General features: G+C 43.5%; 2 protein-coding genes across 2 annotated transcripts; one reads left to right on the top strand and one right to left on the bottom strand.

The window, feature by feature from the left end:
- On the top strand, positions 1 to 3570 carry rnf11a (ring finger protein 11a). Its single transcript, XM_056280046.1, has 3 exons — positions 1 to 453; positions 912 to 1084; positions 1353 to 3570. The coding sequence occupies exons 1-3, from the start codon at positions 355 to 357 to the stop codon at positions 1522 to 1524; spliced, it is 444 nt and encodes a 147-aa protein (XP_056136021.1). The 5' UTR covers positions 1 to 354; the 3' UTR covers positions 1525 to 3570.
- A 2133-nt stretch (positions 3571 to 5703) lies between these two features.
- Positions 5704 to 8686, bottom strand: LOC130112614 (heme oxygenase-like). The gene is made up of 7 exons (XM_056280055.1): positions 8584 to 8686; positions 8340 to 8397; positions 7615 to 7726; positions 6998 to 7213; positions 6596 to 6868; positions 6342 to 6429; positions 5704 to 6207 (listed from the first exon to the last, which is right to left on the bottom strand). The coding sequence occupies exons 2-7, from the start codon at positions 8387 to 8389 to the stop codon at positions 6086 to 6088; spliced, it is 861 nt and encodes a 286-aa protein (XP_056136030.1). The 5' UTR covers positions 8390 to 8397; positions 8584 to 8686; the 3' UTR covers positions 5704 to 6085.
- Positions 8687 to 26374: the final 17688 nt, after the last annotated feature.

Raw genomic sequence — 26374 nt, forward strand, 5'->3', positions numbered from 1 at the left:
GTGGACTTCCGGAAACGCTGTGACGAAACGTCCGGCCTGACTTTTTGTAAACAGCGAGCCGAATCAAACAACCTCGATGAAACGCTCAAAGAGCTGTTGTCATGTGTAAATTGACCGGCCGTCGCATAGCAGAACGCCAGAAGTCTTGATTCAGCTCATTCGTAAATCGTGTTCGCTTGTTTGTATCGATTCGCCGTTAGTTTGAACCGAACGACAACACGCTAGCTAGCCCTTAGCTAGCCAACAGCAAACCCCAGCGCCTTCTGACTGTAGGTAGCGTCAACACAACTGACCGACCAGCTTTATTGTCTCTCCGCCGTCAGCCGCAGAAGGCATTCCGTGGGTCTCATTTTAATGGGGAATTGCCTGTCTTCACAAAGTGCCGATGACTTGTCGCTCCTGAATGAGCCCGAGGGTGCCAGTCTGCCAGGGGAGCCTCCACCGCCCTACCAGGTGCGCTGCTCGGGAAGGAACCAAAATCGACCCCGGGGATTTCACTGGATGTGTGTCAGCATAGCTGATGTGCACGAAGTAGTGATAATGGCGATGAATTTATGCGTAATCCACCTGTTATCCTGGCCTATTTTTCTTTGTGTCAAAAGTTGCTGACATCGTCTAAAAAAAAAACTTGCCAACAAAAGTGTTTGTTACCAAGTTACACAGCCACTAGTAAAATTACATAAATTGCTGCGCCGTGCACGTCTTAAACGACACCGATGTATTTAGTAAACTGACAAGGACCCTGCGTCGAACTGAAATAGACAGTGGCATCATTAGATGGGTTTTAGCCCCTAAAACCCTTTAATTATTGTCCGTCCGACATCAGTGCACCTCTTTGCAGTCTCTGTAAGGTCTGAGGGCAGTTTTGGGGAGATGCTGAGTGAGTTGTCACTTGCCCTCTTGTCAACCAGGAGCGTTCCCAGTCGGTACCAGTTTACCACCCCACCCCTGTTGAGAGTCGACCCGCCAGCCAACTGACTGAGGAGGAGCAGGTCCGCATTGCCCAGCGTATCGGTCTCATCCAGCACCTACCGAAAGGCATCTTTGACCCGGGCTCTGAGCCCTCCGACAAGAAAGTGAAAGAGTGAGTGCTACACATTGGCACAAGATTTACTGTGTGGCATAATATAGGGTTAAAGCTAACCTCAAAAATTAAACATACCTTGCGGACAATCAAGTTTTTTTGTACTATAGTCTACTCTGTTTATTCTCTTACCAGTATAGTCACTTTTAAGATCTGTGAACTTGGGTCACACGTTGAAATGCAATTTTGCCAAGGCCAATGAAAGTTTGAAAAAATTCTGGAAATGCACAACAGAGACTTATGGCCATAATGTGTCTCTTTTCTCAAGGTGTGTGATCTGCATGATGGACTTTGAGTATGGCGATCCCATTCGGTTTTTACCCTGTCTCCACACCTACCACGTGGACTGCATTGACCCCTGGCTGATGCGCTCCTTCACCTGCCCTTCCTGCATGGAGCCGGTAGATGCTGCCCTACTGTCCACTTATGAAACCAACTGAGCAACCCCCTCATGGCTGCTTCTGCCTGATACACAAGTATACCTAATAAGCCCAAATGCTCCCAAGGAAAGGTTGCATTACACTGTAGTTGGGAGGGTGGTTTAGTATGCATATATATATATGTATGTATGCTGAAAATTGGTGTTGGCAGATTTTGGCCAAGAAAAGTATTTGCCTTTAATTATAGGACATGCCAAATAAATATCAAATGAAGGAAAAAGAAAAGAAGATATTACTACATGCTAAGTTTACTTTGAAATGGCTCTCATTAAGAGATGGTTCATGATTTTCATGGTGATTGAATTTGTGAAACCAGTGTCATTTACTTGCCCCACAAATATCCCTTTTCCACAAGAAAAAGAATCACTCTTTCAAAAATCGACACCTGAGCTGACATAGCACAGACATCACTTTCTATTATGATGAGCAGAACAGGAGGCAAAGAGTCATTATTGTGTTCTTTCCAGAATACTTACGGCCTTGAATGTCTCTTAAGTCCTTTCTGGAAATGCAAACATCAAAAACAATAATATCCTTTATTCCCAACACCTGAATAACAAAATGTGTCATTATAGCCTATGAGGAGATTTTGGATGTATGTGTGGTTTAATGGGTTTTTTCTTTCCTTTTTTTTTCCTTTCCTTTTTTTTCTTCTTTTTTTTTTTGTTTTTTGTTGTTGTTTTTGTCACATGCCTCTAAGCTGCTTTTAAAAGAGTAGGTCTGTTGTTTTGTGTTTCCACAGTATGGATCCTTTATTTTGCTTTTACTTTTTATTCTCTACTTGAACTTTTGTTTTTTGGATTTTAGTTAAATTTTAGTGACAAAAACAAATATGCTATAAGTCACTCTCAAAGCACCTTGGAATACCCTACATCCGGCACTCTGTAGCGCAAAGGAATAGTAGATGATTGTGTGTGTGTGTGTGTGTGTGTGTGTGTGTGTGTGTGTGTGTGTGTGTGTGTGTGTGTGTGTGTGTGTGTGTGTGTGTGTGTTGGTTTGTGTGAAAGAGAATGACTCGCTTTATGTAGAGTACATTTTGAATTTATCTTCGTAATTGTTGGCAGGCCTTGTTGCAGTTGTGCCTGTTTCATTGTCTAGCGTTTTTTGTCAGAAGACAGTGTTGGATCTTGTTTTGTAATTGATGGTCTCCCTATAGCACGTTATCCCGTTGTGGTCACGTGACATTTTCAGGGCTCTTGGGCCTGGAGAACAAGGTTTTGGAATGAGATTTGTTGTCTTATATTGATTATAATTTATGATACAAACGAGGGTTGTGAAAGCATAGCTGCAGCAGTGGAAGGGCATGATGCATGGAGGAAAGTCTGAATGTAGAGGAGCAGCGTTATTTCAATGAGCTCATATACCTGAACAGTATTTGAAGTCTCGTAACTTAGTTCAGGAGACAATAAGACTACAGTTCTGTTTTACTCAAGCTGCTGTGCCTTCTTAAGTTTTAGTGAACCAACTCCTGTGAAGTACAATCATTATAGTTGCAACATTGTTTTTTTGTTTTGTTTTTTCTTTTTTTTTTTTTTTCTTTTTTTCTTTTTTTTTTTGATCTCTGAGCAGAAATGTGATACCAGCATAGTGCTGACTTTTTGTCCCGTATGACGGCGTAGGCCTGTGAAGAAAGCTGAGGTCTGCTCTGGCTGCTGTCACAATCATTTAGTCTTTTCTTTTGTAATGTGTGCGACCAGGGCACAGCTTTTAGGAAAATGTTGACCACAATAAAAGTGGGTACCAAAATTCTCTTGTGAGTGTGTTGTGTTCACTGTATTTAAAGGCCTGTCATTTGAGGGAATGAAAGGACCGAGGTGTAGTTTTTAATCTAAATTGCAGCAGTTACAGATTTGTACGGATAACTGTGAATCCGTCGGATGGTTTGCACTTCAGTTCGGGGAAAAGGTTTTGACAACCGCTAAAATTCCGTGCATGTAATAGTATTTGTTTTTCCAAATTAATGTTATATAGTATGCATTGTTTATAATCAAGTAATTAATTTCTAACACATACACACCTGTTTGGCTTATACAGTGTTTATATCAATGTCACCTCATTCTTCTTCATAAAGTGGAATTGACAGACTGGATGGTTTATTGATTGTTTTAAACCAGGAAGTCTCTTTTACTTGATACAAGCAGAAGCAGTAGCGTTCAGTGTCACGTCAGAGCTGCAAGTGGAGGGGACTGAGTAAAACTTTGTAATGCAGCATTTCCTTGTTTTTGCAGGATGGTCCATCCCACCAAGGTGCCGCAGCCAAATCAGGTTTATTTATAAAGCACGTTTCATACACAATGGCAATTCAAAGCGCTTTATGGACATAAGGGGACATTAAGCAAGAGATACAGAACAAGATAGAGCGATTAACTGATGAGAAAAGAAATTAAAAGAATGAAATAAAGACTTGGAAAAAAAAGAAAGAATAAGCAGAACTAGTTAAACAGTAAAATAAAAAGTTAATCCAGTGGAGGTGCAACCTCCCAATAACACCCACTGAAACTCAGTTCCCACGTCCAACTAGTTGAACCAGAGAGGACTCGCACACGACGGCGAGCAGTCAAACCGTTTTCTGCTGCGACGGGACGCCGCGGCTGTGCTTGCGTACTTCTGCAGATTGTGGGGCTCCATAACACAAAGTTAGCTACTCAAATAACCAATCAAATGGCACCCTGCTGGAGTAACAGGACCCACCAAAACCAGATCTGTAAAACTGGAGTAATATAGATAAATATGAAAAATAAGTAAATGAATAATGATCATGCAAAAGGTAGTGCAAATGAGAAGATAAAAACTAGTTTCAAAGTAAAAGGATGATTTTCAAGCCTTGAATGGAACGAAAAAGTGGTTAAAGGGCAAGACCAACAGGAAGAAGTCAAAGTGCATCTGTCAGTCGACTGAAGATCCCTTTCAAGGCGATGGGGAACATGAAACGATTTTATTCCAGCTTTAAAAGTGGTCAGAGTTGGGGCACATCTTCCAGCTTGTTGACGTGTGTTGCAGCTACGTGTTGCACAATAACGATGTTGTTTTGCTGTGTTTGGTATTGACTTTGGGAATAGTTGGCAGACCATTCCCAGATCATCTGAGAGGTCCAGATGGTTCACATGGTAAAAGTGAGTTGGGAGACGAGCGGCAGTATTTTAAAGTCTATTTCATGCCACGCTGGCAGCCAAGGGAAAAGGAAAAAAATAAAAATGTGAATTAACAAGTCGTTTCTGCTCTGGGAACCCAGAGTAGGAAAACATTGAAATTAATTCAAAAGTTATTGAACATGGCCTTTTCTCACCCTTTAGAAACAGTTAAGAACTATAGAAATGATCCCTGATTTATTTATTTATTTGTCTTCAGAAGCCTGATTTCAAATAATTTCTCAGTTTACAAATTTTCAGGTAACACGTCTCACTTTGAGTTTACCATATTCTGTTTTTGTTTTTTTGGGGGGGGGATTTCCCCCCCCCCTTTTTTTCTCCCCAATGTAGCCGGCCAATTACCCCACTCTTCTGAGCCGTCCCGGTCGCTGCTCCTCCCCTTCTGCCAATCTGGGGAGGGCTGCAGACTACCACATGCCTCTTCCAATACATGTGGAGTCGCCAGCTGCGTCTTTTCACCTGAAAGTGAGGAGTTTTGCTAGGGGGACATAGCACGTGGGAGACTCACGCTCTTCCCCCCAGTCCCCCCCCGAACAGGCACCCCGACCAACCAAAGGAGGCGCTAGTGTAGCGACCAGGACACACACACACATCCGGCTTCCCACCCACACACACGTAGGTAACACGGGGATTTGATCCAGCGATCCCCGTGTTGGTAGGCAACGGAATACACTGCTACACTACCCAGACGCCCCAGAGTTTGCCTTAATATGTGAAGTGCTTGACATTTTGTCTGAATCTTCTCCAAGTCACAATTCAGCTTTCTAGAAATGTACCAGTGGTGGTTGCCAGATCCCATGAAGTGAAGGTACAGAGGGGCATTATGGTTTCCTTGCCCAGCCAATCAACAATGTGTTCAAAATTACCCTATCGATCTATCCTCAGCCCTAAACTGAACCACCATCTAACCACTGGTATCACCCCTCTGTACCATCCCTTCATGGGATCGCTCATCAGCCTTTACCAGTTTGGTCATCTTGCTTCACTGACACAAAACCTTGTAGCAACTGAGGTACATGACACATCGTCGTTTTTTTTTTAGAAAATTTTTTTAATTCAAAGTAGAACTATTCATTTAATTTACACATACATTTTTTCAAAAAATATATTGCACAAGGTACCAACTACAGCATAAAAAGATTGCACTGCAAAATTGCTATAAAAACTACAAAAAATACAAGACGGCAAATTCTAACGCTCACCGTTCACATGTAAATGAACATTAACAATGTGCCTGAGTCAACATAACAGTGACGATTTAGAAGGGAAAAAAACAGGGTACAGTATTTGATATTTACACAAACAATTGCATCACTGAAGACCGCAAATAAGGGTTTTCATCTGGCTTTGAGAAAAGGAGGCTGTGTTCCACAGACGGCAGTGGGCCGATAGGATTGTTGGTTGCAGTTCCATTAAAGAGCGTAGATGCCCATGCTGACTGTAGCCAGGGCCACGAAGAGCCCCAGCACCATTCTGAAGAGAGGAGAGGCCTTCATGATGGTCATCTGGAGTGACTCGGGCAACAACTGATCCCCTGAGAAAGAACAGAAATTAGGATATTATCACAAACAATTCAAAACAGATTTGTACAGAGACATCATCTTCATCATACTGTAGGCCCAAGTATGTGCATATGTGTCAGTGTATCTGCATATCTGCTTGCCTTACCATGGATGAGTGTGGACTGCTTGGTGTGTCTCTGCAGCTCACTTTCTCTGGAAGTGGCTCCCAGCGTCTTCTGTAGATCATCAAAGACCTGTAACAGAAAAGCAATATCACCCATTAGTGATTAATTATTTCATGGTTTCATACTGAGAAGAACTGAGGTATCCTTAACCAGGTGGTTTTAGACCCTCGTTGTTCCTCACTTTCAAAGCATCCCTCGTTCTTTCCCTTCATCCCTAAACATCAACCTCCCTTACCTGGATATTGAACTCGAAGGCTCTGACGGCCTCCTCCAGCACTCCGTTCCTCTCCTCCTCGGTCAGTTCGATGCTGTTCATCCTGCTGCGGTACAGCTGTTTGAACAGGTTGGGGCTGGACACACCAGGGAAGGAGAAGAATGACAGGCCCTCGCCATTCTTCAGCCCCAGGGACTTCTGGGTAATTCGGCCCAGGATCTGCCCACCTGACAGGTCTCCTAGGTAGCGTGTGTAAGCGTGGGCAACCAGGAATTCTGGATTTTCTTTGCCAATCTGAAATCGCAAGAGAGATAGGGGAGCCTTAAAAACAGGACAATCATGACGTGTATGGCATGGCAAGTGTAGATGCACATATAGATTCGGGAGTCTTTGCAGATCTGGTGTGACTTAGTTGACACGTACTTGTCTTAATCTGTGAGAATATCTTTTTGTGGCTGCAGGAACGATAATCTTCTCTCTCCAGTCTTGGCCGTAGAAGTATTTCAGGTCTCTCTCAATGGACTCCAGTCTCGCAAGCTCGGTGGGGAAGTAAATCGGCATGACACTAGGGTGGTTAGAGTTCCTGTCCAGTTCCTCCTCCAAGGCCTGGTAGATCTCATACAGTGAACACAGCAGGAGCTGAGAAGGGAAGGAGTGTCAAAAGAAGGAATCTGTGTCAGTCCTTTCAACAAGTACCCTCACCTAGCATGTTATACTAGCCACTATTCTACCATGTCAAAGGCATGGATATCCTATCTGATGTGTGGATAAATGTTTCTCTCATTTTCCTCCTCATTTTAAACTCGCTATCATGTAAGGAGCATTGGATCTCATTTTGATTTATGAAATGTGCAACATAAACAAAAGTTTGATTTGGATGGACACATGAAAATCAAAAGCACTGTATTGGCATTTAATGTATACATGGATGGAATCGTGTGTGTGTGTGTGTGTGTGTCTCACTTGCATCTGCTCTGCACTAACATGTAAATAAGTGTCTGTGTGCCTACATCCGCACGTCCATGTTTTTGCTGTGTTACCTTGTACTGCTCCAGGGTAACTTGTCCCCTCTGGTAACTCAGCATCAGTTCTGTGTTCTCCGCCCTGACGTGACTGTCCTTGGTCACCCGTTTGATTTGTTCGGACAAATCCCTGGAGGAGAGGGTTTGATCAGTGCCCACTGTGGTCAATCAAACAGCTAACGTACAAGCCAGTGGAGCTCTCCTTGTGACTATGGTCACAAACATGGCTAACTACACTAAATCACTGACAGAGAAAGCATGCGGTACCTGTAGAATGCATCAAAAAGGCATGATGCATATGGAAGGCAAGTAAAGGGACTAGTGAGTGACATATTACCTCACAAAGTTACATCTAAGACATCTTGTTATGTCATGCACAAATTGCCGTTTATCTCACGCGTTATCTGAATAGCTGATAACACTCGGCAAGTGCAGAGACAATTGACTACATGTCATAGACCTGCTTTTAACTTTGTTAAAAGAAACACTCAATGGAAGGGAAAGTGCTCAACAAATAAGGAGCAAAATAATCCAGTGAGTCAAGTAAATTCTTGACTCACTGGATTATATATATATATATATATATATATATGTATATATATATACAAATGTACTGCATGCTCTTGATGGCATCACTGTGAGTACCCATTAGACCATGACTATTAAAGATCAAGTGGATGTACAATGAGCAATGATGACTGGTCAATGAGACGAAAGCGTAAATCCCAGTGACTCCCTCTTACCAGTCAGTCATCTGTTCTGCTGGTGTCTGAGTCTTCATTTCGGGCTCCATATCTGTATCTGCAGCATGAGAGGGAGAGAGCAGGCTTAGTAAGTCACATGCAATTTTATCATCAGCCTCCCAATATAATTAAGAGTAAAGTAACAAATCCCTGAAAGAAGAGGAGCTTTAGAGTCTTCCAGCTCATGAGTTCTGAATGCAGAAGTACAAAAAGCGCAGTATGTCGTGCATTATATTGTGCTCACCAGTTTGGCTGAAGTCCTTTTCCTTTTCCCTTTATCCCACAATGGTTCACTGTTGTCTATTTTTCCTCTCTGGATGCTGTTTTGGCTCTGAGTGTCTCCTCACAGTTCTCTCCTTCCCTTATAAGCCGTCCTCCCGAGTCTCCTCCCTCTCTCTCTGTGTGCTGACTGAAAACAGGAAGAGGCCTGGCTGACTCAACACATAGGTCTGGAACACCGCCGGAGGAGGGACCTCTGCTAAACATGACATGGCAACTTCAGTAGACCGGGAGTGGGGAAGGAGGCAGTGACCGGGAGTTAACGTGATGCAGCAGCTTTGGGAACATCTTGGAAAACAGCCACAGAGGGAGGGGGGAAATGAGCCTCAGCATGATAAAGCAACTTCAGGAATGCAAAGGGGAAAGCCGAGCCGGAGGCGGGGTGGCGGCTGAACAGGGTGCTCCGGCTCTTGCGATCCAGGACAGGAGGAGGGCCTAGCTCTTAGCATGACTGTGTGGATTTCTGTACTTTGGATGGAATGACTGTTAAAACGGTGATTCATAGTTTCTAAGAACAATCACGTTGGAGTGTCAGAACACACAGAACATGAAGAGGCAGTTTCATAACCGTTTCAGGTTTTATGACATGTCCAAGTAGATGAGGCGCGCGGACATGGATTTGTTTCAAATCTGTTTCAAACCTCGGCAACAGCTGTCTAGTATGTAATGTTGGACTTGAGGGCTGAAGGTCATGACCGCAGCGGGTCTGTTTGAGTGGCCTGAAATAGCACGAGGGGAACTTTTGGTAAACAATGACTGCTGTCCCGTAAGCAAACAAAAAAAGAAAGAAAACAAGCTCCTTTGCAGTTTACAAACACGGACATTATCGTACAGGCAGGTTCATAGCATTTATAAATGTATATAACATTAACTAAAACAACATTGGCAATACATGAATGCAGGTTTATGGAAGGATAATTGCGTGTAATCCAAAGGACAGGTCGACTCCGTCGTAGATGTAACACATTCAGCATATTTGTGTTGTACCTATGAGAGCAAGGGTTAGAGCAAGACAGACCAGACGTGGTTAGTCAGCATTCAAGCAAGAAAACAAACGGGTCACATCAGCTGTTAGTGAATTTGGAGTGTTAGTGAATTTGAATTTACTACTTCTACTTCTACTTCTACTTGTACTACTACTACTACTACTGAATAATGGTAGTAATAAACTTTTGTGTAACACCTTCACAAAATTATTTATTGTGTAATTAAACCCTACATCACATTTTTGAGCTATACAAATGTCTACAAAGGGTAGTCCGGATTCTGTGAATATAAGTATTTAGTGCCTGGGTACTAATTCTAGGGCTGCAGTATGCTTCTTCTTTTTTTTTGTTATTAATTGTCACTGCAGTGTGAACATATGCGATATACACATTGCTGGTGGCATGGTGGCGCAGTGGTTAGCGCGGTTGCCTTACAGCAAGAAGGTCCTCGGTGGGAACCCCGGGGTTGTCCAACCTTGGGGGGGGGTCATCCTGGGTCGTCCTCTGTGTGGAGTTTGCATGTTCTCCCCGTGTCTGCAAGGGTTTCCTCCGGGTGTGTGTGTGTGTGGGGGGGGGCTGTAATGGACTGGCGACCTGTGACTGCTGGGATAGGCTCCAGCTTCCCCACGACCCGAATTCGGATAAGCGGCTTGGATAATGGATGGATGGACACATTGCTGCGACATCAGCAATAATCCCATTCAGCCTGTCGCTCACTGTAAATTTCACAATATGCAACCGAACAATTCAATCAGGCGTGGGCCTTTCGAACATGTAATGTAAACTAAGTAGACCAGAGATGGGCTACACAGGGAACACGTGGAGTTAAAAAGAAAACAAGACGTTCGGGTGACAATCTGAATGCGAGTTGGAAGTGAAAACGGCAATACATTTTTTCTTTTGCATGGAGTTTCTTTGGATAAAAAAAAGAGATGACGTCACACAAGCCCAGGATTGTGCAAAACGAGTTGAGCAGTGGCAAAGCGGTAATGATCAGAAGAGGAAATACGATAAATTGCCATAGTTACTATTACCCCCCAATGCACCCACAAGGGATTAAATGGTGAATGCTTTTAAAAAAGGCTGAACTGAGCAGTATTAACACCCTTTGGACTCCATCTCCAGCTTGCTGCACTTTTGTGACCATTAGCCTATGACATAAAACCATTAAGCGATATAAATGAATAGCAAATGCAATTACACAATATGTGGCAAAAGATATGACACTCATTTACATTGTCAGCAAAAGGGGGTTAGTTCTATAAAATACATTGGACTGACAGTACCAGATACTATCATATATTCCTAAAATCTCTAAGAAATGTCAAAAGCCTGTGGAATAAAAACCAAAGCAAATAGTCTTGAGTACAAACAATCTAGGACATCAGATGTCTACATCAGCCTCACCGTGCACTTTTTCCAACAGCGACTTCAAAATGTAAACTACTGCAGGCAAGCTGTCTGACTCAGTAAATAATGGTCCGCTTATATCTACAACATTTGGGTATTCATGTAAATTAAGCTGATATAGCATGTGGTGTTTCATCTGCATCTTCTGACTGGTTTTTAATTTGAATGATTACACTGCATTGAAATCGAATTGCATTGCATTATAATGGAACTCACTGCATTTGAAATAATGACGCTGCATTGAAACAAACTGAATTTCACAGCAGTATAATTGTTTACTTTTTGCAACAAAATGAGGCCTTCCACTCAATGAACTGAACAGGATCACCACTGCACATAGCTGGCTCAGGCATGGGGAGCCTGTTGATGGCGGCGCTATCTTGGACTGCTGGTGCAAGGTAAAGCACATCTGCCTGTGGAGGTGATGGAGATACTGCAGCCACTGTGGCATTAGTGGACGGTTGAATGGAAGCTGAAGAAATAGGTTGCTGTGGATCTCCATATTGCTGTGTTCCAGCGATAAGATCAGAAGAACAGACACTTCTTCCTGGCTACCAGGATGGCTACCAGAGCAGTCGTGTTTTATTGCAGCTGAGCAACATTTAGGGGTTACCATACCCAAAAAGTTTGTTTTGTGTATAGCTTTGGTAATGATATGTGCCCACCTGGCCAGTAGGCGGCAGTATTCGTATAGGGTTAAGGTTGATGCGCAGAAAGTTCTAGGGTCAGAACATGTGACAGCCATGGAGCAGACAAGGCGTGATTAAATGCGCAGAGACAAGATTTACTTTTCAGCTTGATTTATTGCATAACAGAACATTGCATGGTACCAGGAGTGAACCAGACAGAAAATGGATGCAGGGAAACCACCGGGGACTTCAAACTTAACTGGAAATGTAGACGCGAACTGGTGAAATTTCAAGCAGCAGTTCGCTGGAGGTGTACAACACATTCACGTTTGCAGACGAGGGAGACAATAACCAGCTGGACCAAGTCATTAAGAAATTCGACGAACACCGCCTGTCAAAAAAGAAACGAGACTTACGAGAGGTATGTGTTTATATCTTAAGCTAAAGGCTAGTACCCAGGGGCGCGGAAAGACATTCCAAGTAGGGGGTGCTGCCAACTGAATGGAAAAGTGTGACGTCATATATTGTAGCGAATTCGGAGGGCAACCGCAGGAACTGCGGCAGCCGGGACGCGAACTCGTGTCATTGCTAACCGCTCGACTAAAGGGCCGGACCCGTTAGCCGAAGGCCAGCTTATCCATGCACATTACAACATATTTTAAATCACTTTCCCATATTTTGCAGAAAGATGCTTAAAGATGGCAGGCAATGAATGGTATTCAAAATTATGAAAACGTGTGTTTATTACTTTAGCAAAGTGATGTACAGTCTTATTTTTGTTAAACTGACCATTGAGTCTTTTAAATACAAGATAAAAAAAATGCAAAACACATGATCCAACATTTTGAGGTTGGACCTAGGCCAATTCTAACTCGTATCATTCACTGGAATCCATTGTTGGAAATAGTAGCGTATGCAAAATCATCCCACGATGGCATGTCAGTAAGAAAGAAAGAAAAACAATTGTGTAAACTACTAATAAGACACGTTAGGCCCTTGCTAACGGGTCTGACCCTTTAGCCGAGCGGTTAGTGACGTCGCCTTGTGGTGCAGTACACCTCGTATCGAATCCCGCACCGGGCAAGAAAATAACCGGTTACAATTGTTTTCTCCGTTATGGCAACGGCCGGAGCGGAACCAAAAGAGGCAGTTCAGAGGCAGTGGACTCTTTAGCCGCCGGGAGGGCAAATTTATTAGCAAAATTAAACAAGGAAAACACAAACATATAGTGTATGGTGCGTCGTTCGTCTTGTGTGTAAACTATGTGTGATGACCAGTGGGTTGTGTGTCTAGGCTATGTGCAAGTATTTACTCTACGTGTGGTGCGGTGTGTAAATTGCGTGTCCAATGTCTGAAATGTGCGTGCGGGCAAAGGTGTCCGTGCTCCGGGATCCAAGAGAAGTCCGAGCGTGGTTTTCCAGGGTCCGTACTCTGTGAGAGAGAGAGCGAATCCTTTAGAGCAGTGTTTCTCAACCCAGTCCTCAAGGAACCCCTATCCTGCATATTTTCTTTGCAACCCTGAATAGGTACCTGTTTGTAGTTATTCAACCAATCAGCAATGAATTTTGTCATATGTTGCACACCTTGCATAATTAAGTGCTGCGAGATGATTGGTCGAGTAAGTACAAGCAGGGCTACCTATGCAGGGTTACAATGAAAATCTGCAGGATAGGGGGTCCTTGAGGACTGGGTTGAGAAACACTGCTTTAGAGGTCCAAATCCAAAAGCCGGGAGTTCCAAGTGAGAGGTTGGCGTCCGTGGGAGAGGGCAGAGCTCGAGGGGTTCTGGAGGAGACAGGGAAAACAGGATTAAACAGGGCATCAGAGGACACGAAGGAAACACGATGGACAACTTGGACATTTGACTAGACGGCACGAGTAAACTAGGTAGAATAGACAACGTCGCTTAGGCAGGTTGCAGATTGTAGACAGGGACGACGTTGTTGTTGATTGTGTCTTGGTGTTTCAGAGACAGATGATGGAGATGTGCTTCGTGGCCTCACGGTGGAGCCAGAGGGAGCAGGGGGCTGAACCACAACACTTATTTTATTTGTTGATTTTTACAAGGCCTTTGATTCCGTTGGGCATTCATTTATCTTTGAAACTCGTTTCTTTGGTTTTGGTGATTATTTTCAAAGAGTAATTAATACCCTTTACAAAAAAAGGTAGTAGTTCAGGGAAATTACCTTACGGGACATCGCAACGATTTGATATTGGTAGGGGTCAGGGTTGCCCAATTTCTCCTTTTTTATTCCTTCTAGTTACTCAAGTCATGGCATTAAATATAAGCAAAGGTTTATTTAAAGGTGTTCGGGTACAAGACAAAGAAATAAGGTGCTCCCAACTGGCGGCTGATACTACGCTCTTCCTGAAAGATGGCACACAAGTTCAAAAAGCAACTGAATGTTTGACATCCTTCTCAAGAGTGTCTGGTCTGAAATTAAATATTAGAAAATGTGAGTTGTTACCCTTGAAGAGTACCATGGTCAGCACTATATATGGAATTCCTGTTCAGAATATGGTTACCTATTTGGGTAGTATGATCTGCAAGGAGCAGCATGGTGGTGCAGTGGTTAGCGCAGTCGCCTTACAGCAAGAAGGTCTTGGGTTCAAGCAGCAGGCTAGTCCAACCTTGGTGGGTCATCCCGGGCCATCCTCTGTGTAGAGTTTGCATGTTCTCCCCGTGTCTGTGTGGGTTTCTTCTGGAGGCTCCGGTTTCCTCCCACAGTCCAAAGACATGTAAGTCAGGTGAATTGGCTGTACTAAATTGTCCCTAGGTATGAATGGGTGTGTGTGTGTGTGTGTGTGTGTGTGTGTGTGTGTGTGTGTGTGTGTGAGAGCGCTGTGTGACGGCCTGGTGGCCCGTCCAGGGTGTCTCCTCCCCTGCTGCCCAGTGACTGCTGGATTAGGCTCCAGCATCCCCGCGACCCTGAGAGCAAGATAAGCGGTTCAGATAATGGATGGATGGATGTATCTGCAAGGACCAGAAAGAAAGATCAAGATTAAACTTCTCTCCCACTCCCAGAAAAGGTGAAAATAAATTTAATTCTTGGTTATTGAGAAATCTTTCACTGAATGGACATGTTCTTCTTTCTCAATCTGAAGGCTTGTCAAGACTGGTCTATACCTCCCTTGCTAGATGTTCCCCCATCAGTCATAAAAAAGTACATTAAAAGCTTTTTAACTTTATATGGAGGAATAAACCTCACTACTTAAAAAGAGAGATAATTTGTAATGGCCAGGACAATGGAGGTCTAAACGCATTGGATTACCAAACCTCCAGTATTATTTTCAAGATTAAATGGATACAGAACTATCTAAAGAACAGAGACACAATTTGGAGGCATATTCCCAAACCTAATTTTTCAACAGGTTGGTGGCGTTGAGTTTTTACTGAAATGCAATTTTGATGTTGGAAAACTCCCAGTTAGGCTTGCAAATTTTCATAAACAAGTACTGCTTATTTGGACTCTCTCTTGCAAACACAATTTCGCTTCTCGTAGATACACAATTTGCGCAACAAGGATATCAGATATAGAAACAAAACTTTAGTTTTTAGGAACTGGATTGGCTGTAATATCATATGGATTGAACAATTGTTTAACAAAGATGGTCAGTTTTATAGTCATGCAGATTTATGAGTCATTTTGATGTTCCTACCATGTGTATAGAATTTCAAACTGTAATTAAATCCATTCCTGTAGGAATGATATCTGTCATAAGAGATACATACAGCAGTACTCCAGGTGAATCTGTGTGTGTGCGTGTGTGTGTGTGTGTGTGTGTGTGAATTTATTAATTGTAAAGTGTTTTGAGCAGCTGTTGCAGCTAGAAAAGCGCTATATAAATTGCAACTTGATTGATTGATTGATTGAAGATGGTGATATCCGAAGCAAAAAATGCAATAACAACTATATTAGATCGATCTGTAAGAATGTTATTACACCTCCTGCGGTAATGTTTTGGAATTCCACTGTGGAACATATCAATTGGAAAAATGTCTGGAGTCAATGTCATAAATACTGTATAACTAATAAGGTCAAAGAAGTTATGTTCAAAATTATCCATAGAGTTTACCTAGTGAAAAGTTTTATTGCGAGTAGATTTAAAATAGACATTGATGGTAAACGCGCATTCTGTTAAAATGACTTTGAATCTCCAAGCCACCTTTTCTGGAACTGCCCACATGTTAGTACATTTTGGATGAATTTATCACATTTTATTCTTAGAAAAACCTCTGTCAATCTTACCTTTCAATTGCAAGATATCCTGCTTCTATTTAACCCCATACAAAAAGGCCCCAACATGTTTGTTGTAAATTTATTAATTATTCTTGGCAGATTCTTTATGCATAGGGTGAAATGGAATGGGGAAAAAACCCAAACTGTTCCCCTCCCACCCCACTCTTCCGAGCCGTCCCGGTCGTTGCTCCACCCCCTCTGCTGATCCGGGGAGGGCTGCAGACTACCACATGCCCCCTCCGATACGTGGAGTCGCCAGCTGCTTCTTTTCACCTGACCGTAAGGAGTTTTGCCAGGGGGACGTAGCACGTGAGAGGATCACGCTATTCTCCCCAGTTCCCCCTCTGCCCTGAACAGGTGCCCCGACAGACCAGAGGAGGCGCTAGTGCAGCGACCAGGACACATACCCACATCCGGCTTCCCACCCGCAGACACGGCCAATTGTATCTGTAGGGACGCCCGACCAAGCTGGGGGCAACACAGGGATTTGAACCGGAATCCCCATGTTGGTAGGCAATGCAATAGACCACTACGGTACCCGGATGGCCCAAACTAAGTGTATTCTTGATCGACATGCAAAACTACATTAAGAACATTCATTTATGTAAAAACAAAAAAGCAATTCGAACTGTTAATATTTTTGAGAAATGTAATTTAAGATTTGAATAATTGATTTACCCCTGTGTTCAGTGTTAAGTTTATGTAAGTTTATTGTATTCTTATTGGAATGTATTGTATGTTTGTTCTTTATCATTAAATTTAAAAAAAAATCCTTCGGTGTTGGTCCGTAGACGTCACTCCAAGCTGTTTCCAGCTTCCGCCTTCGTGAGAGGCGGCTTCATGAGATCGATAACTTTTATTTTCTTACTATCTCTTCTCTATATTTTGCCCTAACCGCTTCATTTTTTCTGATTTAGCTATTTTCTGTGCTTAGTTCACTTATCGCTAGATTCTCTAGTTTTCTTTCTCATATGACTCTTGTCTGCTAAGCTTAGCCTAGCTTAGCAGTTAGCTCTATTACATTCGCAGTCAAAGCAGCCTCATTCAAACGATGGTTTGAGGTGACTGTTCTGTAGTTACAGATAGGTTGTCTACTAGAAAGACATGTTTGTGAGTTAGAGCAGCTTCTTTCAGCTAGGATTACGTTAGATGTGACGGGCACTCCAGATAGCCTTGGCCCCGGGCTTGACAGCAGACCTGCTATACCCCACCCCCTTTTCTCCCCAATTGCACTTGGCCCTGGTTCCGGTCCCTGCTCCACTCCTCTGCCAATCCGGTGAGGGCTGCGGACTATCTCGCCTCCTCCGATACATGTGGAGTCTCCAGCTGCTTTTCACCTGACAGTGAGGAGTTTCACCAGGGGGCCATAGCACGTGGGAGGCTCACGCTATTCCCCCCAGTTCCCCCTCCCCCCTGAGCAAGCACCCCGATTGACCAGAGGAGGCGCTAGTGCAGCAACCAGGACAAATACCCGCATCCGGCTTCCCACCTGCAGAACCCTGGTCTAGTGCGAAACGCACAAGCAGCATTGTCTCAATATCTTGATAGCCAAGATGGCATCAGTGTAATACGCGCTTTAATACAGCAGACCATAACTTAGTGCAAAACTTGGGATTTAATCGCCCCGTTGATGTTAAAACGACTGAAAAGAGCTGTCTGATGTAGAAGTGGCTTCATGAGAACTTTTTAATATGCTTCTGACCAAATTTTTGCTATTTTATTCGGGAAAAACCATGCTTGCTGACATAGCTCACTCTTGCTAGCTTAACATTACGTCCGCCTGGAAAGATAATCGTAATGGATAACAAGGTAAATAAGGAGGAAGATATGGAGACTGTAGTGGAGAGAGTGAAACATGTACACGACTACACGAAACAGCCTGCCAACGACAACTCAGCCGAATATCAGTCTCTTGCAGAGACATCTGTTAACAGTCCGCGTAAGAAAGTTATCTGAAGAGAGGCCCCGGAGCCCATAACAAACGCTGCAATCAACAAGATCGCTGAAAATCAAGACTCCTTTCTCGAGAAATTAAACTGTATTGAGAAACGGGTCAACAAGAACACCGATGCCATCCGCACTCTGTCCACTTCTGTTGGAGCTGCTAAGGAGCAGGTGAGGGGTCTTACTACTAACATGACAGAGCTGGAGCAGAGGGTCCAATCTCTAACAACAGAGAACAATGTGCTACGAGACCAGATAAATGAAATTGATGCCTACAAGAGAAGATGGCACTTGAAGATATCTGGTGTCCCAAAACGAGAAAGCGAAAATGTTAAGATGACCGTGATTGATCTACTGTCCAGAGTCTCACCGGGAATCAAGGATTCCCTCCAAAACTCTGGATGAGGCACATTGAATTGAGCCCAAGAAGGATAAGAGAAACACGAGTGGTACTAACACGCAACCACGCCACATTAGTCTACAGTTTCTGTCTCGCACACACCGTGATCGTGTATGGGCAGATGCTAAACACTCAGAAGTTTTGAAGCAAAAAAAAAAAAATCAAGATCACAGAGCACTTAACACAACACGTAAAAGATACAAGAGCCAAGCTGTGGCCACTTGTGGAACAAGCGAGAAAAGAAGGGAAGTTGGCTGGCTACAGTGGTCCATTCGCTATCATCACTGGAAGAAAGATCTCTGCACAAGATGTCACCACATCACCAGATGGTTCAGTAGCTGCCTTATCCCATGCCAAGGTTTCTACTTGATATATTCTCTCCATTGAGGTTTCTGGGTGATTTCTTCTATTAAGTTAATCATAAATAGAAGTTAACTTTATCTTAAAGGAGATTATGTTTAGTTGCTGAGGTTATTGTTAGTTTGTGAAGGCTGAGGTTATTGTCAGTTTCGGGTTAATATAAAAGCTCAATGGACTGAAGAACATTGCGTTTTTCTACACTGTTTATAGTAACAAGTAGCCTATCAGTGGGGTCGTTTTGTAACCACAAGGTACAGCAGGTTTAACTGAACTTGTAACCTAGCCTATAATTTAACATCCATCTTACAGCTTCAGTCTGCTCATCTTAAATAACTTTATGCATGTTCAATAATCCATGTAAGGAAATAACAGAAAGTTGAATCAGTTCATCTGGATGTGTTTATTGAGAGGAATGTTTCATCACTCACCTAAGTGACTTATAAATACTTATGAGCCCCTGAAACGAGATCCAGCCAGTGGTTACAAGAAAATGGGCAGCACGGGCGCCCAGTCGTTAGCACTGTTGCCTCACAGCAAAAAAGTCCTGGGTTCGAACCCCAGGCTGTCCCAGGTCCTTTCTGTGTGGAGTTTGCGTGTTCTCCCCGTGTGTGCGTGGGTTTCCTCTAGGTCCTCTGGTTTCCTCCCACCATCAAAAAGACATGCATGTTAGGGTTAATACTCCTGTCTGTGCCCCTGCAAAGCAATGGAAAGAAGAACTGGAGTTGGTCCCCAGGCGCTGCAGCTGCCCACTGCTCCTATACAATAGGATGGGCTAAATGCAGGGAACAAATTTCGTTGTAACCTGTACAGTGACAAAATAGTGTTCTTCTTTTCTTTGAAAAAAGGTGATAGATTGTCTGAAGCTATTAGAACAGGAAAATTCTACTGACAGAATTTTGTACCATAGGTTATACCCAGGGGAAGCTACACCTAGTCTGTATGGTTTACCCAACATACATAAACAGGATGTGCCATTACGGCCTATTGTTTGTATGATCAACTCAGTGACCTATAACATCTCGAAGTTTCTGGCATCTATTCTTAACCCATTGGTAGGCAGTATTGAACATCCCATTCAGAACACTATGGATTTTGTGGATAAGATGAGGGACATCATTATGGAGGGGGATGAAACAATGGTCTCTTACAATGGTACATCTCTCTCAAAATGACCCGTCTTAGCAATAGGACCACCCTTAACACTGATCAAGTGTGTCAGCTCCTGAAGCTGTGTCTTCAGTCCACATACTTCACATACAGGGGGCAGTACTATAGGCAGAGGCATAGGCGTGCTATGGGTTCCCCAGTCTCACCTATAGTGGCCAACTTTTATATTGAGGAAGTGGAAAAGAAGACTATGATGTCCTATCCAGGGACACCACCAAGACATTGGTTCAGATTTGTGGACAACACCTGGGTTAAATTTAAATCTCAAGACATACCACATTTCACTGACCACATTAACTCTGTGGACAACCACATCAAGTTCAACAAGGAGGATGTGAAAAATGACAGGTTAGCCTTCTTAAACTGTGAAATTGCAACTGGTGATGGGGGACATTTGATTTTTGATGTTGATCATAAACCAACACATACAGATCAATCAGTACTTCAGGTTTGACTCTCATTGTCCACTGGAGCACAAACTAGGAGTCGTCAGGATGCTGTATCACCGAGCTGACAACGTCCCCACTCACACAGCGGCCAAAGAAGGGCAGAAATCCCACATTAAACAGGCCCTGGTTAAGTGTGGTTATCCTAACTGGGTGTTTGTCAAAGCCAGGAAGATGCCCAAACAGTGCACTAGCCGATCGAAGAGAGGAGAAGGACAACAGCTGCCTAAGTGTTAGCCGGTTGTTATTCCGGTTGTGGCAGGAGTGTCGGAACAGTTGAGATGTGTATATTCCAAACACCGCGTCTCAGTTGCTTTCAAACCCCAAAACATGTTACACCAGAAATTGGTCCACCCCAAGGATCGGGTCACCCGGCACAAACAGAGCAATATAGTGTATGCTGTTAAGTGCCGGGAGGATTGCTGTGACTTGTACATCGGGGAAACCAAACTGACACTGGCCAAGAGGATGGCACAACACAAGACAGCCAACATGTCAGGCCAGGACTCCGCAGTTTACACCCATCTACAGGCCAGAGGCCACTCTTTCAAGGATGAGGATGTGATCTCCTCCTCTCTTTCGTGAGGGGGAGAGAGTGAGGATAAGGATTCCCCGGTCAACTCTAAAAGCTCACCCCAGATTCTCTGCCCCGTAACAATGGAAAAGAGTGGGCCCCAACACCTTCTTACTGACAGAAAAATGTGGAACGCAACACACCTGGCCCATTTTCCACTTGTGACTGAGCTAGGACAGACCAACCACACACTGCCACACTCGCATACCACTACACACACTTCCCCGAATCATCCACGCACCAGATACAAACCTAAATGGCATCAGGAATATGTTGTGTACTGACCAGTACTACCCTGCAATAAGTTAAAAGCAGAGCTATGCTCTTTGGGAGATGACGTCATTTCATTTGAACAGCATTGATTGGCATTCTTTTTTTAAAATTAGTTGTACTAATACACAATCCAAATTCATGAATTTGATGGTTATATACTTAATCAGTTGAGTACAGATTATACCTTCTGAGTGTTTGATTACGAGGGTTTTGTTACTACTTTTAGAACTTTCGTCCATCGGTGAGTCATGTTTACCACTTGTTCATTTATTGTTGATGTAACCCGCACTTTGCGTTCGGCCGTCGTCTCCCTACACGCCCTGGGACTCTGCGTTGTGTTTGTTGTAGTATGATGTTTGCGTGGAAAAGGAAGGAGGCGGAGGCTTGGGATCGTGGCTGAGACCTGGACACTTTATTGGCACTCGCTTACACTTCACATCTCATCAATCAGCTGGCCGCTGGCCTCCTCATACTCACAGCTTCCGGCAGAAGAAACAAAAAAACATTTTTCTTTCTCAATAAAATTAAAATAAAAAGTGCAAATGTGCAAATAAACACATTTCATATCAAAATGCTACCTTACGGCAAAACCAAAGCAAATGCCATCCATTATAAATTAAATAAGGCACTTATTACCCATAAAATTAAACAAAAAAACCATGGATAATCTGCTCAAATAATACTGCATCCTGCGTTATATGCCATGCTAATGCTCAACAGGCTAGCCAACACCTTTTGTCACATTTCTCTTGCCAAATACAATGTTCGACATCAAACTTTAACTAGGTTATAAGCAAACTTGTCTATTAACACCACAGAATAAACAGTTAGACAATATGTGCGATATAAATCAATATTTTTATGATAATGCAGACCGCCAGTGACACTGCTCACCTTCCGGCAGAAGAAACAAAAAAACATTTGATCAACGTAGCCTTTTGCCCGGGACGCGATATTATGAACCCTACATAGGCCTCGCCAAAATCCCGTTTCTGGCTTTGTCACGTGTGCGCCACCGTAGCAACGCGAAAATATGTTGTTATGGGGTTAGCGCTCATCAAGGAAACGCTGTACACCCACAATTTAACCTGTCTAAGTTATCCACAATCAACATTAACGTTTTTAACTCAATCTTTGCTTGCTCCACGTTTGAGCATAGGATACTTCACCCCTTATCATGACTACAAACAAAACGAGCTCCTATATTGTAGTAATATGACTTTTACAAGTCTTACACATTAGCGCCACCTTCAGCTCTTGCACATTAGCGCCACCCTCAGGAAGATGACATATTTGACTCTGTCGTGATGTACTACTCAATGTAACCTTTTAGCTGGGGTTCATTCTGATTCTTTGTCTCATCAAGCCTCAAATGCATCACAATTATAATACCAATAACGTATCCAAGGAGCAGAGGCAGACCTTGTAACCTAAAATTGTTAGGTTAGTCAACTTAAGGCTATTCTTTCCCTCACAATCATAATTTCAACCCCATGGTTCACTTTTTAGACGATTCATAAGTTCAAATTGAAGGTAGCTAACGTTAGCTTTGCTTCGCACCGAGTTGATAGTTGATTGTTTCCTTAGCAACGCAGCGGAAATCCGGCGTCCGTTCGCGGAAATCCGGCGTCCGTTCGCGAGATTTGGGACAGGGTACGGGATTTTGGCGAGGGCTATGTAGGGTTCATAATATCGCCTCCGGGACAAGACTTAGGGGTACGGTGTTGCAAAAGGGACAAACATCGCCGTTTGCGGCATTCCCAGGGGAACATACAGCGTAACAGTGCCACCCTGTGGCGGATTTACATTACTACCTTACATCGACGCAAGCAAGAGTTTTCTTTTACGGAAGTGTCCTGTAATGATTTATCTTGTAACGCTGCTAGGAGGCACTGGTGGATAATGAAATGTGTGTTCTACGTTAATAAAGTAAGAAGAGAATATTCAAGATTCTTTGTTTGTTATGTCTCATTATAAAAGTATCCATCCATCCATCGATTATCTGAACCGCTTATCCTGCTCTCAGGGTCGCTGGAGCCTATTCCAGCAATCATTGGGCAGCAGGCGGGGAGACACCCTGGACAGGTCGCCAGGCCATCACAGGGCCGACACACACACACACACACACACACACACACACACACACACACACACACACACATATACCTAGGGACACTTTAGCATGGCCAATTCACCTGACCTACATGTCTTTGGACTGCGGGAGGAAACCGGGGCACCTGGAGGAAACCCACGCAAACACGGGGAGAACATGCAAACTCCACACAGAGGACGACCCGGGATGACGCACCAAGGTCGGACAACCCCAGGGCTCGAACCCAGGACCTTCTTGCTGTGAGGCGACCGCGCTAACCACTGCGCCACCGTGCCGCCCCCTATAAAAGTGTGAGAGTAAAATTCTTGAGTTTCGGCTCCTCAGCACTGCAGCAACAATAGTAACTGAACAACAACAAAACAGAACACACACACACACACAAAACAATAATAGCGTGTGATGTATGTAAGGTGGGGTGTGTGTGTGTCTGTGTAGGCCCAGCCCCAATAAATGTGCACACGTGTGTGTGCGTGTAGTTGTCTGCATATCCGTGCGTGTCTTTGTATGCCAAGCTACATCTGTGTGTGTGTGTGTGTAAACCGACGATCCGCTGAAGACCACAGGTCAAAAAAGCTGTTTTAGGAGCTAACTGGTCGGACGGTGGCTACGCATGTAAAGTTGAATGCTCATCGAGCTCAGTAAACCTTTTCTTAACATTATCTGCTGTCGTCATTGAATCTACTACGACACCATAACGTCTTTGCAGCTTTCCAAATAGCATCTCAGCAGACTCGTGAGGTAACCTGAAGGATGATGCCCCTGGGCTTGGTGTCATTTTGCCGTTTGGGACCGAGGCGATGTACGGTATCGATGGTGTCAGCGAGCCTGTTTTGACTCAGAGATCCTCTGTTGACATGTGTCCACTCGCTCCTCCTCCTTAGCAACCCTTTTCTCAAGCAAACACAGTTTTCCTCTCATGCCCTTAATTTCTGCACATGCAAAACCACCTGTGTTTTAGCCCCTTGCTCTGACCATGCGCTCGACGATGGTTAGCTTCGTTTAGTGTTAGCTTAAACTTCGTCTCTTCGGAAGCTCTTTTTCTGTCGCGTACGTTCGGCATTTTCCCCCCTTCTCTTTTAAATTTGCTCAGGTATTTGGCAAGTAGAATATTCAAGTTTTTACTGTTTTTAAAACTTAAGTTTGCGGATCTCGGCACAAAGCGTGCGCTCACTCAGCCATCTTGGCACGCCCTCGCCATGACAGTGCGTGTTATTGCCCGAGCCGTTCTGGAAACCCGATTTGTGCCGGAAGTCGGGCGCGCTGTCACTTTTTTTTTTTTTGCATATTTTTTATTTATTTAACGTTTATTTAAGCAGGAGGATCGCGCCAACCCGTTGGCGAATTTACGAATCCTACTACGGCCACGCCAAGACCCGCCCTACTCTGTCTGTGATTGGCTAACCCTATCCCTAACCCCACCCTAACCCTAACCTTAACCAACCTAACCAACGGAGGCAACGAGTACTAGCCAATCAGAGGCATCGGGTCCTGGCGTGGCCATAGTAGGTATTGGGGTCTTGGCGTGGCCGTAGTATGCTTCGTAAATTCGCATCCCGTTGAGATCACAAACCTCTTTTTCAAGGGAGACCTGGCCAAGACAGGCAGCACAGTTACACAATCACTGTATAGAGCTGCAGGTAGGAGAAACTGGGCAAAGTTCTAACAGGTAGTTGGCGGCATTCGCGTCTTAAGCTATGACGTAGGCACGTCCCTGTTGCGTAGGCGCGCGCGCGCGAATTTGCTTCCGGCTCCATCGACTTGTTGACAATATGCCTCACTGCTGTGTCCCCCTTTGTTTAAATCGATCAGAGAGTAAAACCGAGACCAAACTGTCTTTCTATCGCTTTCCTCCGAAAGAAAAAGATAAGAAGAGGTGGCTGCAGTTAATACGGTAAGTTGCTATTGAAGAAATGCATTGAAAATCGAAGTTTGGCGCCGACTTTTGTGCTAAGTGCAGACTAGCTACCCTGCACTGCAGACTAGCTACTACCGGTAGCTACCCTCTTGTTTCCGAAATCCACGTTACATACTAGACAGGTATTTAGATTTTTAGCTAATTCAACAAGCGAGGATCAATATATGTGCTTTTCCATATGTTTTTCTGCTCAATAAGGCTTTAATCAGAGTGTAGTGGAGGGTAAACAAGCATCGGTTAGCCACTTATGTTGTTACTACTACAACCCTGTCTGTGAAGACATACAGTTACTGTAAGCAAGCATTATGTCAGCTACACACTCGGAAAACTGCATTATTCTATGCATTGTTAGCCCATGATTATCTAAAACGAGATGATGCATCTCAAGGGGATTATCATTAAAGAGACTTGGAGTAAATGCATGAATAAGCAGGGGTACATAACGTTAGATAGTCCAGGTGAATGTGCTGTTTCTGCCTGTTTTGTTACAGTAGTTTCACTTCTGACTTTTCCCATATAAATCAAACAATGAAACTTCATATCTACAAAAAATAATGTTTCTGTAGGGAGACTGACATCTAATTCTAAAGCCTTACTATGTAACCTTTCCTTTATGAAAAGGCTATGAAAAGGCTATAATATTTCCCCCCCCCCAAAAAAAAAACTGTATTGTATAGTATGTGAATACAATATAACTTGCCCAATCTGTATGGTAGACTGTTTGTATAATATCATTATACAATCTTTACAGTAGAGTATGTTAACCCAATAGAAATTGTGTTTTAAATAATTGATGGTTAAAGTGGCATTCTTTAACTTTTTTTGATAAAAAAATAAAGTTGATTTTGGTCACAATTTACCACTATCTTTCACTGAAGGAGGTAACAGAGGACTGATTTAGCCTATTTCCCATTCACAAATCCTTCACCATCTGTTACAATGCCCATGTTTGTGACTGTGTCTAACCAGACACAGACACAAAAATGGGCATTGTAGCAGATGCTGAAGATTTCATGAATGGGAAATAGGCTGAATTAGTACAGTGTTACCTCCTTCAGTGAAAGATAGTGGTTAATCTTGACCAAAATCAACTTTATTTTTTATCGAAAAAAGTTAAAGAATGCTACTTTAATTGTTCAAATCCAGGGCAGACGATAAGTTACAATGCAGCTTCAAGTTTTCATTGCCAATCATTTCTAAATCTCTCATTCTTTTTTTTTTTTACAGGCGTGATGGCTTTACACCAAGCCCCTGCTCAAGGGTGTGCAGTTGGCATTTTCCAAATGGCAAAGCTGCTGG

Source organism: Lampris incognitus, chromosome 5 (assembly GCF_029633865.1).
Source record: "Lampris incognitus isolate fLamInc1 chromosome 5, fLamInc1.hap2, whole genome shotgun sequence".
NCBI lineage: Eukaryota > Metazoa > Chordata > Actinopteri > Lampriformes > Lampridae > Lampris > Lampris incognitus.